This window comes from Tamandua tetradactyla, chromosome 14 (assembly GCF_023851605.1).
Source record: "Tamandua tetradactyla isolate mTamTet1 chromosome 14, mTamTet1.pri, whole genome shotgun sequence".
Lineage (NCBI taxonomy): Eukaryota > Metazoa > Chordata > Mammalia > Pilosa > Myrmecophagidae > Tamandua > Tamandua tetradactyla.
The window spans coordinates 51554690-51571282 of NC_135340.1; the positions used below are offsets into that span (position 1 = coordinate 51554690).

Genomic DNA, 16593 nt, shown 5'->3' on the forward strand with positions numbered 1-16593 from the left:
TCACCTAGGAAGGTGACGGTGGCTTCTATCTAGCCCATGCTGATGAGGGTTATGGAAGGAAACTGTAGTACCTCCTGTGCAGAACTAGAACTAGGAAGTCACAAAGTCTGGAAAAATTCCAGTGCAGGTGACCTTCAGGAAACAGAGTAGGGGCAGATGCCCTCCCTCCTGTGTCCCAGGGACTAGGGATCCAATTGAGACAAATTAAATACAGCAGCTCCTTTTTATCTTTTAAAATGTTTCTAGTAACTGATTAACAATTTGTGCAGTTAATTAGAAAGAGGAATAAATATTCAAATACACTGTCATGATAATTAAGTACAATAAGGTGTATAATATACACATAGAGGATGTCTTTTAGAATGACTTTATAAGTTATGGTGGCAAGGCAGACAAAGCCATGTGAATAACCTAAAATACAATCAGATAGCATGTTAAAGATCCATATAATTTTTTTTCAGAGCACTACAATTTTTCTTTATTGGAGAAGTTGTAGCTCTACACCATATCATTTTGAATAGTCCATGAGAATGATACTGTCCTAAGAATATGAAAGAATAGCAAGATTCCATTAAGTTCACATCTTTAGAGATATATAGAAAGAATATTCATTTATTTTAAAAGTCAAAGAAATGCAAAATCTAATCCCCAAAATGAACCTGGGTGGGTCCTGCCATCTTTCATCAAGTAATAGGAATCAGACCATGTTGGCTGTGTGTTCTGTAATTCTAAAAATTGTGCCATAATAACTGAAATACAGGGTTCAGTGGATTCAGAACCATTGACAAGAATCCAGTGAGCAGCTCATCAGAGATCTCAATTAACTGGGATGACACTGGCCTTCCAGGTGGTTATACATATTTTAGTCCTTGAAAACTATAGAAAAATAAAAATGAGTCATAAAAAATCATTTTTGATGTGTTTTATTAAGAAAAAATCTGTGCACTTGAAATTTTATATGCTTGTAATTTACAGTTTCAGCGCATATTAGAGTAATAGCTTTAAAACTTCAATGTGGAATATATAATCGAGTGATTCAGACTTGTGGTTGTATATTGAAATCTCAATAGGCTTATATATAACTTTGAACATAGAAGATAATGTCAACTTTACTGTTTATAATTTTAATCTGTTAGAGTAATAAATATTATTTAGAATTCAGGAAGGCTGCTGAAGCATTAAAAAGTAATCTAAAATGCTAAATTCATTACTGTAGTTTAAAATCACTGGAAATATTTAAATAATTAACATTATTCAAATTAGCCAAGCATTTTTAAAGTCCCCTTTAAAATGTTTGCTGAAATGCATTAGACTTACAGAAAGAGAATATTAAGATATATAAACTAAATTTGAAACCCTAAAGAACTATGGTTATAAAATTTATAATTTTAATAAAATGATCTCTAATGAAAAAATTGATTTTTTCCATAAAAAAACCCTTATCAACAAAGAAACTAAAAATAAAAAAATACGTCCAGGCAACTGGCAGAACTCATTAAGTATAAGGTTCTGATGCCTGATGTTCTTTGTCTTTTTGTTTTTTAACTTTTTATTTTGAAATAATTTCAAACTTACAGGATCCTTGCAAAAATAATACAAACCCCATACAAAGAATTTCAGCACACCTACAACCTCCCCCTGCTACCAACACCCAGGTCTATCAATTTTAACATACTGCCACCTTTGCCTCATGATTTATTCTCTCTCTCTCTATCCTCTATCCTCTATCATATATTTTCTGAACATTTGAGAGCAGGTTGCACACATCACACTCCTTGAACACATTGATACTTCCAAGTACATCTCCTATGAACAAGGATATTCACTTATGTAATCAACTTATCTGTAGTTATCAAGTTTCATAAATTTAATATTGAAATAAAGCTTATAGTCGATTCCAGTTTTTATCCTGTGTTCCTATAATGTCCTTTTGAGCTTTCTTTCCTCCATTCTTAGCTCCCATTCAGAATTAAGTATTGCGTTTAATTATCTTTATCTCTTTAGTTTATATTTCTTCCTTTTTAATTGTGGAGACATATATACAACATAAATCTTCCCATCCCAACCCTCCCAAGCATACCATTCAGTGGCATCAATCACATTCACAGAGTTGCGGTGCCCTCACCATACTTTCCCTTCATCCCCAAAAGAAACCCTCTACTCATTTTTGCATTAACTCTCCATTGCTCCTGCACCTCAGCCCTGGTGACCTGCACTCTTACTATCTATTTCTGTAAGTTTGCATATCTTCTGATACTTTCTTTGTGCTTACCGTGGGGCTTACATTTAACATCATAAATCTATAACAATCCTGTTTACTTTGATACCAAGTTAACTTCAATAGTATATACAAACTAAGTTCCTCTACCCCTTTATCCCCCCACCTTTATGTAGTCTTGTCAGAATTTAATGTTCTTTGGGTATAAAAGGCAAGAGTGAGAATGAGATGACTTTACATTTCTTTATGCCAGATCACTAAGAAAATATATCACTTCAATGCAAAGAGATTCAAGTATAAGGCACATTCTAGATAAGTATCTCTCAGATTCTACATTTTTATTATTTGAGCTAACTATTAAAATGATTATTCTTCCATTTCAAAGGAGGAAAACACAATAAACACACTTTTTAAAAACAACTAGGTGGATCTATTAAGTCAACATGGTGATTTTATCACAGACTTTATCTTCCTCTCCAGTGGCTCCTTATCCTCTTCAAATGCCCATTTGGACAGTGCACACTGGCTGCACTTGGGCAGTGCCCTCTGTGTAGACCCAGCTTCAGTCTACACGAGTGCTGAGCCTGTGGGGCATTGGCAATGCCATTAGTAAGGGCAAGTGAAGTAGCCTCTTGGGATCATGAAGGCCCTTCTTCCATAGCAAAGGTAGCTGTGATGGGCAGGCATCTGCCCTCCAGCTTTAGAAGACAAGCAGATACCCAGCGCCAGCTAGGAACAGGCCAGTGGTAAAGGGGCCCAGGAGTCAGTTTGGAGTAAATTTCAGGCTGTATGTTTTTTCCTTCTCTTCATGGTCACCACTCTGGCTAAAAAGTACCAGTACAGTTCTGGATGTACTTTTCAGGCATCTGAGTTATTCAAAGCATGCTGTGAAACTTATGCCTCTCTCACTCTTTTAACAATGGAGAAATACGAAACCATTTAAACTTATTTAACGAACAATTCTACTACTTTCAAGTCTGAGGACATGGAAACTAAGTATGAAGGAAAAAATCGTTTGCCTTCAATATTTAACCTGGGTTTCTATTATAGGAATTCTTACTTCACGTCGTCTTCTTAGAATCCCTTCCCCCACCACCCCAGGTTACTTCTTATCCTGAGCAAAGCTCCAGCACATGAACCCAAATTCTTCACTGAAAAGTTCTGATAGATATAGAAAAAGTATCCCAATCTTTTTAACTCATTATAATTCAATATTTATTAAGCTCTATGATAAGATGGTCAATGAACTAAGTTTTTGAGAAACAAAGATAAATAATCCTCGGCCTGTCCCTTGAGAAATACACAGCCAAGTAAGGGAAGACAGACACAGACGTAAGTTACAACATGGTATGCTAAGAGTTCTACTATATCTATGTTTTAAAGGGGAGGGAAGCTGGAAAAGTTAGGGAAAGTTTCACAGAGGGGTCTTGATGGAGAAAGAGTTTGTCAGGCAAAGAAGTGGGAAGAGGCAGACCAGGCAAAGGGACTGTAAAGGTATTCCATATGTGTGGTGCTGAGAAGCTAAGTGTGGAGGGAGAAAGTTTGTGGAGAGAGTTCAGAGAGTTGCAGGATGAGCAGGACAACCTGCTGGAGGACATTTACCTGGCAAGCTAAGGAGTTTGAAATTAACCATGCAGTACGTAGAGACTCTGAAGCAATGGCTTTACTCTATTTGCTTTTTTGTAAAGTAACTTCAGGAGTCAGGTATAATGAACTGGAGCGTACCTGTTGATCTACCTGTTGAAACTTTTATTCTTCTTCCTTTTCAAAGAAGGAAGGCACAATCAACACACTTCTTTTTAAAAACAACTAAGTGATACGTTAAATCAACATAGCGACTTCTACTGCAGAGTATGTCTTCCTTCCACATTGCTCCTTAGCTTTCTTTTCAGATCTCCATTCTGACAGTGCCTGTTGAGATTATGGAGATGAGAAGGCCAGTATGTGACAGAGGCTTAGGAGGGAGATGTTGGAGGCCTGGTGGCATGGGAATGGAGAGAAGAGACCAGAGAAGAATCATTTCTGAAGAAGAATCCCCAGGATTAGGTGACAGATTGTGTGGGAGGTGAAAGGCAGAAAAGGAGTCAAGATTGCTTCTGAAGTTTCTGGTTTGGGCAACTGGATGGGTAATGACACCACTACCTGGAACTGAAACTGAAAACACAGGTGGTGAAGCAGAATTAGTGGGGTAGCAGTTGGGGTGGGGTGGGAAGTGAACTAAAGAGTTAAGTTGTGAGTATTAAGATTGAAATGTCTGCAGACAAACTAATTCAAACCTTAGAAAAAATGGTTTGGGTTAGAGAAATACAGACTTAAATGTCATCAGCACAGAGGAACAGTGGTGGATATTCCAATGAGAAATCCAGTGAAAACCAGGACACTATCACCATTTTTAGGAGGTTCTCAGGGAAGACTGTAGATGGAAGGTTGGAGAAGGGACTTCCAGAGGGGAAGGATAGCCAGAGGTGTGGGTAGGGGATAGGGATAAGCTGGAAGAGGCAGGAATTTGTCAATAACTGGAAGGTCAATTTAAACAAAGATGCAGAAAAGCTGTTCGGTTTGGCAATTAGGAGGTCACTGCTTTGACATCAGAGGAAAGTTTGAGTACAGAAATAGGGGCCATATAGAGTTAAGGAGTGAGTGGGAGTTGAGGAATTGGAGATAGTGAGTGTAGACTATTATAATAAATTTGCTCATCAAATTTCTAATCCTAACAACTGAATGAAGGGGTGGCAGGGTTGAGAGTTTATTTTTAGGCTGGGGAGACTTGAATGTTTTATGCTGAAAGGTAGGTGCCATTGAAGAGGTAGAGTTTAAGAGTATTGAAGGAAAAGAAAATTGATGGAGGAAGAATTTATGAGAGGTAGGGAGTGGGAAATAGAGGGGAGAGTGGGATCCATTCCACCATGTGGGGTTGGTACCCAGTGGTGAACCAAGGTGGAGCTGTCTGAGCTGTCTACCTCACATACAAGTTAATACTCAGACCAACAATTTTTTTCAGGGAGGGATTTAGAATTGCCAGAACATGGAATTAAAAAAAGAAGACAGACATTTGTCAGTTTTATTACAGTTTTCAAATTCTTTGCAGTCAAGGCACACCCTTATTATGCAGACATCTCAATGCTCTACCCTTGGAATGCCACTGGAAGCATCTCTGAGAAGACAGATAAGAATTTATGAGTAGATTTTTATTTTCCTGTGTGCCATAAGATGGAGAGAGAGGAGTTAGGACAGGGGTAAAGGATTAGAACAGTCACAAGTGATGACTCAGTACCAGGGACCTGGGCCTTAGGTGCTAAACAGTCTCACCCCACTGTGGTCCTTTCTACTTCGGGGATCATGGCTTATGGTATCATCAGCAAGAGGAGGAAGCTGGGTACTTTTTCCACCCCACTCAATTCACACACCATAAGAGGGTGAAAATACAGCAGGGTTTGCTTGGCGTCCAGTCAATGCCTCTCCCTGAGGCAATAAGGCACCAGCAGATTCTCCAGAAGCTGTGACATCAGGAAGCTTTCTTCAGAATCTTGGGAATGTTGAAGAATTGGATGGAAAATCTTGAGAGATATTTCCCATATGAGTTCTGCTTGCACCCTTGTCAATTTGTATAGTATGGTTATGCATTTTAACTAAACTATGGAAAAAGCATTTCTTGTCAGCAAGACACTTGAAGGAGATGGTGTTTGATGTTTGCATGTTGATTTGTTTGATCACCTCTCAGAGCAATAAGCATCAATAATATTGATATCCCAACAGAAGACACACACACACACACACACACACATACATCATACTCTTGAATGAACATTTGAACCCATTTACTATTTAAGATTATTCCAAGTCAATAAAAATGAAAGCACACCTGAAAGGAAGTTTGATCAGCAATACAAATTTCAAGCTACCTTTGATTAAATTCATTCAAGAATTGCCACTTGGGGATTGCAAGTCACTGTGTCAAAGGATATAGGGTAATAACTTTTTGAAGCAGCTCAGCAGAGGAGATGATAATTCGATGCATGGTCAGCAGGACTTGTAACAGTTGGTTACTTCGACACAGGTTCCCATCTGCATCTGCAAATTTAAAGAGCAGCATCTGAATCAGGCCCTTGGGTAGAAATTAGTCACCTGGTAGGATATTACTCAAATGTAGAGAGATGGTCAGAGGGCAGGTTCTTCAGGTATGCATGGAGTTTTTATTTCCATGCCCTTGCCCGGTGTGTTGTTCCCTTCTTTGGTTTTCTTTTCCTGGCTGCTGCCTTCTCCCCTTCCAGAAATGTCCATTTTGATGCTCACTAACCACCACCCCTAAAAGAATCTTGGAGAAGGGTTAAAACTTTCATTGGTACTCTGTGGAAAGCAGAACCAGATTCAGGTTTTGGGAGGCTTAAAGTGCATACTTTATTGGGGGAGGAACTGCTCTAGGGTCAGAGTGAAAAAAGTTACACTCTTAATAGGTGGCAGTTAAAAGATCTTATTTTTGCAAATTTCACAAAAGCATATGATCATGTGATAGATTTCTAGGGCACTCTCATGGCCTTGGAATAAGCTCACGCAAGTGAACGGCTTAAACCATAAGCTTCCTTAGTGTCATGAACATGTCTCTGAAAGGAAATAAAGGAGGAAGACTACAGGCAAACATTACCCTGGAGATTATTTGTTGATTTGAAGTAAATGATGACCTATAACCAAGGAGCACTGTTAGCTAGGTTTTCCAAATCCCAGCAGCTATCAAATAATAAGATACATTCTATACGCTGACCTTGGGTATAAAGATTTCCCTTAGAGTGGCTTTCAAAATCTTTTCAACATTTATGACATGCAGTGTCAGGAGCTGTGCAGTTTATTCCCCTGCCAGATCTATTCTCTGTCTTTCCCTACATGGATTGCATCATGCAGCTCCCTTGCCAACTGTCTTCCAGTTGGGTTCAGCCACTGGAAAGCACCAGCAAGAGATGGGAGGAGAGGTCGGGATATTTCTTTCTCATTCTCTCTCTCCTTTGGCATGACTTCCCTGAGAATAGCTACATGACTCTTTGATGAATCAACACTGGTTGGTGCTTTCTCCATGGCTCCAGCGCTCACTGGACTCTGTCATCCCTATTAATCTCCTCTGACCCTTCAACTCTGAAGGTGGGAATGACTTCTGGCTATTGACAGTCTCTGTACATAACATCTCTTTATCCCACTCCCATCTCTGTAAATAGTCCCTTCATTGAAGGGTTTTCATTAAAAAAAAAAAGAGTGAATTATGTTCTCTGCTGGGACCTTGAATAGTTCAGGGGAAAATATCAGATGAAAGAATATACATGAACTGCTTTGTCATCTGCAGAGCTCTGTAAAATACATCATACAAAAGGGGTTATTATTTGTAGCCTTTTCCAAATGTACCAAATGGTTAATGAAGGATATAGCAGGTTCAGGATTTAGAAGTCCTGGCTCATTCTCAGCTGATGACCTAAAAGTCATACTTCATTGAGAAATTTAAGTAAACTGACAGTATCACTTACCTTCCCATCACCAAATCTGCCTATTTACAAGCATTTTATTACCATTACTCTCAGCCTTCCCATGTCACCATGAAAAGCTTTTCAGAGGCCAACATTTCCACTGAGGCCAACAGCTCTGGGACTCCTTTCTCAAGTTTACGGAAACTGCATTTATCTACTTTCTATCCTGCAATATCAATTTCTCCACATATATTAGTCTACTTTCACTGGTATTTAAACATGACCTAGTATCTCCTATTAAAACAAAATGAGGTTGCAGGGGTGGCTCAGTAGTAGAATGCTCACCTTTCAGATGGGAGAACCAGGTTCAATTCTCGGACCATATACCCCCAGCCCCCCCCCCCCCAAAACAAAACAAAACAAAATAAAATAAAACCTTTAAACTCTCATCTTCTCTAGCTATCTCCTCATTTCGGTTTTCCTTTTTGGTAAAACCTCACCTTTCTACCTTCCTTTCACTTTTCAGCCATTCCATTTTGACTTCTGTCTCCATTATTCCACTAAATATTTTATTTTCAAGGTCACCAACCAGCTCCATGAAGGCCAATCCATTAGTTATTCTTCTGTTCTCATCTAACTTTGTGGCTCAGTTGCATTCAACCCAAATTCACTATTTTCTCTTTCTGAGAACACTTTCTTCTCTTGGCTTCTATTATACCACACTCTCTCAGTTTCCTAGGCTCTTTTTCTATCTCCTCTTCCTCTGCTGGGTTTTTAAATGCCAGCATGTTCTGTGGCTTAGTCCTCACCCACTTCTTTTTGCTAACCACATTCTCTCCCTAGGCAATATCATTTAGTCCTTTGGCTAAAACACCACCTACATACTATTGCCTTCCCTGTTTATGCCTTCAGCCCTAAGTACTATATTAGTATTGTCCAGCAGCCTACTTGGCATATCCACCTGAATGTCTAATAGGCATCTGAAACTTAACTTATCCAAACAAAACTCGTAACGTCTCCTCTCTAATCCCTTCTCCTCCATTCTTCAGGGAATGGCACAACCAACCATCTTCTAAGTTGCTCAAACTAAAAACCTAGGTGCCATCCTTGATTTCTCATTTCTCCTCATATCCAATCCATCAGTAAGACTTGACTCTACTTCCAAAATACATTTCAAACCTGTCAATTTCTCTCCATCTCTGCCATCATCCTTGGTTGAGCCAGAACCATAAGGCAATAACCTAATTCATCCCCCTGTTTCTACTTTTGTCCACTTGCTATTCATATTCCTCACAGCAGCCAGGAGCAAGCTCCTGAAACCCATAAAACAGGCCATATGCTTAATATACTTTAATGGATTCCATTATACTTGGAATAGTGGAATCTTTACTATGACCAACAAAGCCCCACATGTACTGGGCCCTTTTTATCTCTCCCATTTCATTGCATACCATATTACTCCTCTCTACACTTCTATTTATACCTCAGACACTCCAAGCTTATTCCTACCTCATGGGCTCTGCATTTGCTATTCTCTTCTAGTGGTCTTTCTTCCCTTGCCCATTCATGCTAATTAGGTATCGGTGTAAATGTCATATCCTCATAGAGACCTTCCTTACGCTATCTAAAGTAGCCATGACCCCACCTGGGTTTCTTCATAGCACTCATCATGATCTGAAGTTACTTAGTTTATTTATTTATTTTCTGAATTCCCACTAGAATATAAGCCTCATGAGTCCCAAGCCTCATCCATTTTTTCCACAACCATATCTCCAGGACATAGAACAGTGCTGGCCCTGGAAGGAACTCATTAAACATTTCTTGAGCAAATGAATGCTGTATCAAATAGGAGACCGCTTAACTTTTCATGTTCTTTGGAAACTGAATTTTCTTTTAGAATTAGTTATTTCATTGATGATACATAGCACACACTTATTTTCTTCTTGCCTGCAGTTTACAAAAGAAACTCAAAGTTATAATCTGGTCAGTCATTTTTATGAAGTATTCCTCTAATCTGATTAATTAATTCTTCTGAACTTTACTCTGGTAAGGTAGTGTTCACATTGCTATCTCTATATTTTCTGGTCTATATAAGTGCCATAACTCTTTAGCTCTTGCCACAACAATTCTGCATTTCAGAACATCCCAAAACTCATTCAATTAAAACAGCAGTCATTTATTTTGCTCAAGCATCTGTGAGTTGGCCAAGGGTCAGCTGATGTAGGCTGGATTTTATTGGGGTCCCTGCTCCACAAGCTTCCAAGCCTCCCTGGATCAGTGGGTTAGCTGGGACATGCTCTTCTCATGGTTATTGCAGGGTCATGAGGGTAACCAGAAATATTCAAGGTCTCTTAAGCCTAGGCTTAAAATTGGCATGCTGTCACTTCTTTTTCATTCTATTGGCCAAAGCAAGTCACATGGCTAAACCCAAACTCGAATGGCAGGAAGGTCAAAGTAAAACATAGGAAACTGACATAGAGATGGGTGAAAAATTATGGACAATGAAGTGATCCAATCTACCCCAGTAATGGGAGTGACTTCAATTCGGCATCTGAAAATACAGAGATCAGAAAATATGGAAGTAGTTCTTGAACATTATGGTGAAAATCAGGAGAAACTGTGAAATTATTTGTAGAATGTGCATATGTGTTATGGGCATGGGTCCAGGTTTATTCAGATTGGACAGGACTTGGGATTTGCTACTTCAACTTTCTTTTGTGGTTGGCTGGTACCTCTCCATGGATAGTCATATATGAGGAAAAAAGGACTCAGAATTACCCTGGGTGACATCAAAACCAAGACACATATGTAAGGATTCAAGGGACTACAATGATTTACAATGGAGAAGAAAAAACTCAGGGAAGATGCTAGAGTTGTCTTTAAATATGTGAAGTGTTATCTGTGGGAGAAGGTTTAGATTTGTTATGCCACAAAAGGCAGAACCAAAGCCAATGAAAAACAGTTTTAGGGAAGAGAATGGTCAGAATACATGACAGAAAATCCCAACCATTAGAAATGCCCAACTATGGAAGGACTCCATCACAGAGGCATTCAAGTGGAGGACGGAGGGTGACGCTTAGTAATCAGTGTTGTCACTAGTCCCAGAGCTATCATTCATTGAAGTCCTACTAAACACTGGAGACTGAGCTAAGCCCTTTAACGACGTTATCTCCAAACCCTACAATGTTGGCTGAGGTTACACGGTACTGCTAAGTAAATTAAAGCACAGAGAGATTAGGTAATTCATTCTAAGTCAAAGAAAGAGAAAATGGGTAGAGAGCTACAATCTGGCACCCAGGTCTGTTTAATTCCAGAACTCTTGCTCTTTCCACTATATCCTGCTGTGTGACCTTCTGTCAGAATAGGGGAGTCAAGTATTAAAGGGGAGGCTAAAATGAATGAACTCTAAGATCTTTTCCAATCTTTAGGGCTACAAGTCTAAGAAATACCACTGGAATACTGGGTGAGAGCCAATGCACATTTGGCAGAATAACTTTTATACTCTGGTGATTTGCAAAAAACTCATGTAAGCTTTGGATGATCGATATTGATAAAGTTGCCTTTAAGATTAGAAAGCAGAATGCGGTACCTAAGTTTCACAGTCACATTCATACTTCACTTTTCCTTGCACCCTTTTTTCCACAGAGTTTCAGTGTCATTCCCATGCTGTGGCTTGTTAATCCTCATATGTTCTCTGTGGGGGTGAGTGCTGGCAAATGGTAAGGCAGGAGGGGATGACTCACTCAGCAAGGAGATGGGGATGAGGGAAAGAGCAAAGAAGAGAGAAATACTCCATCTCTAAACACTTAGGTCCAGTACTCCATTTCCTCTTCCTTCCTGGCTCTCCATTTTCAACCACAGAATACCTTGGTGTATTTGTTTATCTTCATCCTCCCCTACAGGACCTTCAGTGACCTTCAACAACATACTCAGGGATGCATTCCCTTCCTGCCCTCATTTCACAGACTGTGCACACCCTTATTCCTTTTAACGGGAAGGGCCTCCCGCTTGAAGTCAGATTTTTCCATGTGTGAGGTCAAGGGGAAATCTATCTTTCAGGCTGCTGGATTTAATTTTGATATTTTGTTACAATTGTAAGCTGATTTAAATATTTCAGTGAATAACTTTTTTTTGTTTGCCTTTAGGCTTAAAAAATATAGGGTGTCGCACTAAAAATTCTAATACACTAAATGTGCAATGCATGATAAAATGTGCATATTTTTTCATTACCATCTGGGTCTCCTAACACTTCAGGGAAAGACTTCTTTAAAGGGTTGAAACCTCACAGAGCCACAAAATGCCAATCTTACATACTCTCCCACTTGACATGGGAAATAATGTATTATGCTAAAGACCCATGCAACCTGTTGACTGTTTGCTCCACAGAGTACACAAAAAAGCCTTGTGGCTTCTAGAGAGTCATTTGTCTATGAGCCAACAATCCATTTTACACCATTAGACTCAGCACTGGCAACAGCCACACTTGATGGAATCACAGAATCTCAGAATGGAAAAGACTTTTTATTTTATTTATTAATTTAAAAAATTAACAACAAACAAACAAAAATATTAACATATCATTCCCAGAATGGAAAAGACTTTTGACATCTTCTACCCCAACCTTTTATCTGATGCCTTAATTCATCCTAAAAGCAACACAGGTAAGTGGTTGTCTGGCCTGTGCTTGTGCCCTTCCAATCAGAGTATATAACTCCCTTTTTATTCTATATAGTAATTTTTCATTCTACTTTAATTTTTTTTTTTTTTACACAAGCAGTATTGATGATTAACCTATACTGTGCAAGACACTGTACTAGATTCTAAATGAGATCTGAAGAGCTATAAAAAAACCCTTGTCATCAAGGAGCTCATGATCTGCTTGGGAAATATGACACACACCCAAGACATATAAGAACAGGCAATAAGTATTAAGAGCAGGAGGAACCCATAGAGACCACAAGGAATGGAGGTAAGGTTTATAAGGAGGAAGAAATCCAATACCGGTGAGGTGGCTCAAGAAGGATCTTATGATATGTGGTCAAATGACCTGGATCTTCAAGGTTCAAGAGGACATCTAGTCCCACCCTCTGCCTCTAAATGAGCCTGCAAGGTCTTTTCTTATGTCCTTGGTTTAGTCTTAAATGACCTGCTTAAGTCCCCTTGGGGGACTGGGGAGAAAGGAGGAAATATTAAACTCTCCCATCTGGGGAATTTCTGATATTCTTGCAAGCCGTGTGGACAAACAATTCAATAGGCTGAGCTGTCAATCTTGGGACTCCCCCTCAAAAAGCTTATTCCTGGAAAGGATAGGCTAATTCTACTTATAATTATGCCTAAGAGTCACCCCAGAGAACTTCTTTTGTTGCTCAGGTGTGGCCTCTCTCTCTAAACCAATCTGGCAGGTGAACTCACTGCCCTCCCCCCTATATGGGACATGACCTCCAGGGGTATAAATCTCCCTGGCAACATGGGACAGAACACCAGGGATGAGCCTGAACCTGGCATCATGGGATTGAGAAAGCCTTCTTGACTAAAGGGTAAGAGAAAAAAAGAAAAAATAAGTTTTAGTGGCTGAGAGATTTCATAGTCAAGAGATTATCCTGGAGGTTATTCCTATGTATTATAAGAATCCCTTTTTAGTTTATGATATATTGAAGTGACTAGAGGGAAGTACCTGAAACTACTAAACTGTGTTCCAGTAGCCTTGATTCTTGAAGATGATTGCATAACTATATAGCTTTTACAATGTGACCTTGTGATTGTGAAGACTTTGTGTCTGATGCTCCTTTTATCCAGGGTATGGACAGATGTGTAAAAAAATAAGGATAAAAATAAATAAATAATAGGGGGGTATAAAAGGTAAAAAAAAAATTGGATAGATTGAAATACGGTGGTAAATGAGAGGGACAGATAAGGGGTATGGGATGTATGAATTTTTCCTTTTTTCTTTTTATTTTTTTTTCCTGGAGTGATACAAATGTTCTAGAAATGATCATGATAATGAATACACAACTATGTGATGATATTGTGAACCATATAGTTGGACTGTATGTGTGTGAAGATTTCTCAATAAAAATAGTTTTAAAAAATAACCTACTTGCCTTTGAGAGTAATGAACTGCTATTTGATGAGCAGAATCCTGTGGGTGCAGTTGGCTAAAGGCTGCATTCCAGGGGTTGCTACTTGCTGTACAGAAGGTAAAGTGGCTTTCTTACACTGGAGACTTTTCTGGTGGATGAGATGGAAACCACTTACTGCAAAACGTACATGAAATATGAAAATAAGTGTCTAACACCAGAGGAAAACTCCAGGACAGTCTTTCCTTTCCTTTCCTTTGGTCTCCATGGAAATTTATTAATGTATGAAGGGATTTTGAGTGTAACAAAGGCAGAATGTCAGAAATCAGTACATTGAGGGCAGGCAAGCTGTCAGCATGAGGGGATACAACACAAAATAACAGGTGTGTTACCACCAGGGGCCAGACCATGGCAATGAGAACCGTAGGATGAGAAACTGTAGTGGGCCAGGGTCGGAGCTACAGCCTAGGGCAGAGCTGAAGCTGGTAAGAGATGTCAAAATCTCCAGAAATAAGGACAGACTGGATCCAGGTAGCACTTGACAAATATACACACAGACTTCTGAATGTATAATAAAGCAATAAATGTTCCAAAGATATAAGATATATCTAGCAACGAGGCTCAATTATTAGACTTAAATCCTGTCTAGTGAATGTACAAAAAGTGATGAACTGAAAAGCCCACTAGGTTTTTTTTTCTAATGTCAACAGTTGCAACTGAGACAGGAAGTGCATGCAAAGAAAGAATGTGGGTATATAAACTTTGAACTTTCACAGCTTCTACTGACTGAGCAGCTTAAACATGTAACTAACACCACTTGATCTTTTTTGCCTCCAGCCCCTCAAGCCTGAAGTGGGGAGAACAAACAGGAGAGAAAGCACTTAACTTTCTCAGGATCAGGTTTGAGAATCAGAATGGTTGCAGCCAGTGGTATGTTCATAAGTTTTTAACAACCAGCTCTCCTGGAAGGAAAATCTGGATTTGCAGTGTTTGCTGATTTCCATGGTGTAATGTTTCCATGGCTGCTTTCAGTCTAAGAATGTGAAGTCACCAAATGCAGAGCTAGGCAGAGATGCCTGCAGTCATCTCTCAGGATAAGTGCTGCCACCCCCAGCAACCACGACTCATCAGAACACCTGAGATTAGAGGGGGTGGTACTCCCTTGTTTCCTTTTTTTTTCATTCCCTCCTACCTGGTCAGTGCAGCTTTCTTGCTCCCCAGATGCTCCAGAACCTACTTTACTCTTCACTTCACCCTCAATCTCAAATTCCTCTCGGCCTTGCCTGGTTGATTGACTGGGCAGCTATTCCAGATCAACAAATTCTTCTGGATGAGGGAAAGGTTTCAAGAGGAACTCCTCTCAGAGTTATCTGCATCACAGCAGCCATTTCTTGGAGTGGTTAGTGCTCTAACCTAGGGTTGGGAGAAGAGAAGCTCCCAGTAACTTCTAAATCTGGTTCTGCTCTTGATTCTTCTGGGATAACCTACTATATCACTCCCAGGTTGAAAGTGTGGGCCCTGCTATGTTAGTGAGGAAGTGCATCTAATAAGAATATTTTCTGTTTCTTGGTATGGTAGTGTTCAGGAATTTATAGAACTCTGAATATCTTGGTCACAATTAACTTTTAATTATTTATCTGAGATGGCTACGGGCAGGCACACCATGACACAAATGATACACAAACCTCAATTTAATCATGAACTGCAATTTCAAACTTCTGCAGTAGGCAGAAGTTTGTCAAGTAGAGCCTTACCAAAGTGGGCAACAACCTGAGCAGTTCTGCCTCTTCTCTCGGCTCCTACCCAGCTTCCGGGAGGTGATAATAAATGGTGAATTGTCTGAGTCCAGGGACACACAGAAGGGCAAAACCTGGCTCAGACAAAGCACTAGAGACAAAAGTGATTTGGTCTAATTACTAACCCAGAGAGGCCAAACCTATAGAACTCTTGGTGAAGCAAAAACTGAACCTGTGTTTCCTCCTCTATTCTACTGATACTCATTCACTAAGCTTCTGGGACCAGGATGGTGGGGCAGGAAGGACAGGGAGACTTCCAAAGCATCTAAACACACACATCCTTATACACACACATGCACAAAATGTGCATGCACATGTGCACACAATCTCTGAAACAAGCCAGCAGCTGGAGAACCACACTATTCTCCAGAGAGAACACCTGACCACAACACTTTATGTTTTCACAGCACTCTACACTCAGTGAACTGCTTGGTCTGCATTGAACGTTTGGGCCACACATTAATCCTGTGTAGTAGCAGGGACTATGGCCTCAGCTTTAAGGGTGAAGAAACCGAGCTATGGGCCTTGGTCTTCACCCCATGCCTGGATATTGGAGACAGGTGGGTAGGAATGGGCCCCTCTGTCCTCTGGCCAGGGCTCCTCTTCTCCATGGCATCATCTGAGGAAGTAGGAGGTTAGGATGATGAAGACTGCTTATACTGAGGAGGGCTCTAGTTTTCAGCCATCCATGCTGAAATACCCCACTCCCACTTCTCTTTTTCTCCCTGAGAAGTCCTACACTTATACAGACCAATAATTCTCACTGGAGAATAATCCAAAAATTTCCCTGGAGATCCTATTCCTTAGACCATCTGCTTTTCTAACAACAACACAAGGCAGACAGATGTTATTAATACATTTAGCTAGGACAACTGGAACCCAATGGCCAGACAGATGAAACACTGGGAACCCAATGGCCAGGGTGCCAGAGAGTTCATAGCCCCTACATATCAGATCACCCCTCCCTCCTCCTGCAACAGAAGTGCTCTCCACTCCCTCAGCCATGCTAGACATCCACAGAAATGTGGCTCCTCAAACATGGTTTTTCTTCTGAA

The 16593-nt window shown here is 39.9% G+C and overlaps 1 protein-coding gene across 2 annotated transcripts in view; it reads right to left on the reverse strand.

Annotated features, from left to right (window-relative positions):
• Positions 1-16593, reverse strand: part of RASGRP1 (RAS guanyl releasing protein 1) — a 79175-nt gene that overhangs the window by 26419 nt on the left and 36163 nt on the right. For both annotated transcript variants that reach the window (XM_077127419.1, XM_077127420.1), the window contains exon 3: positions 6184-6289. In XM_077127419.1, coding sequence (XP_076983534.1) covers positions 6184-6289 — 106 coding nt within the window. The remainder of the gene's footprint in view (positions 1-6183; positions 6290-16593) is intronic.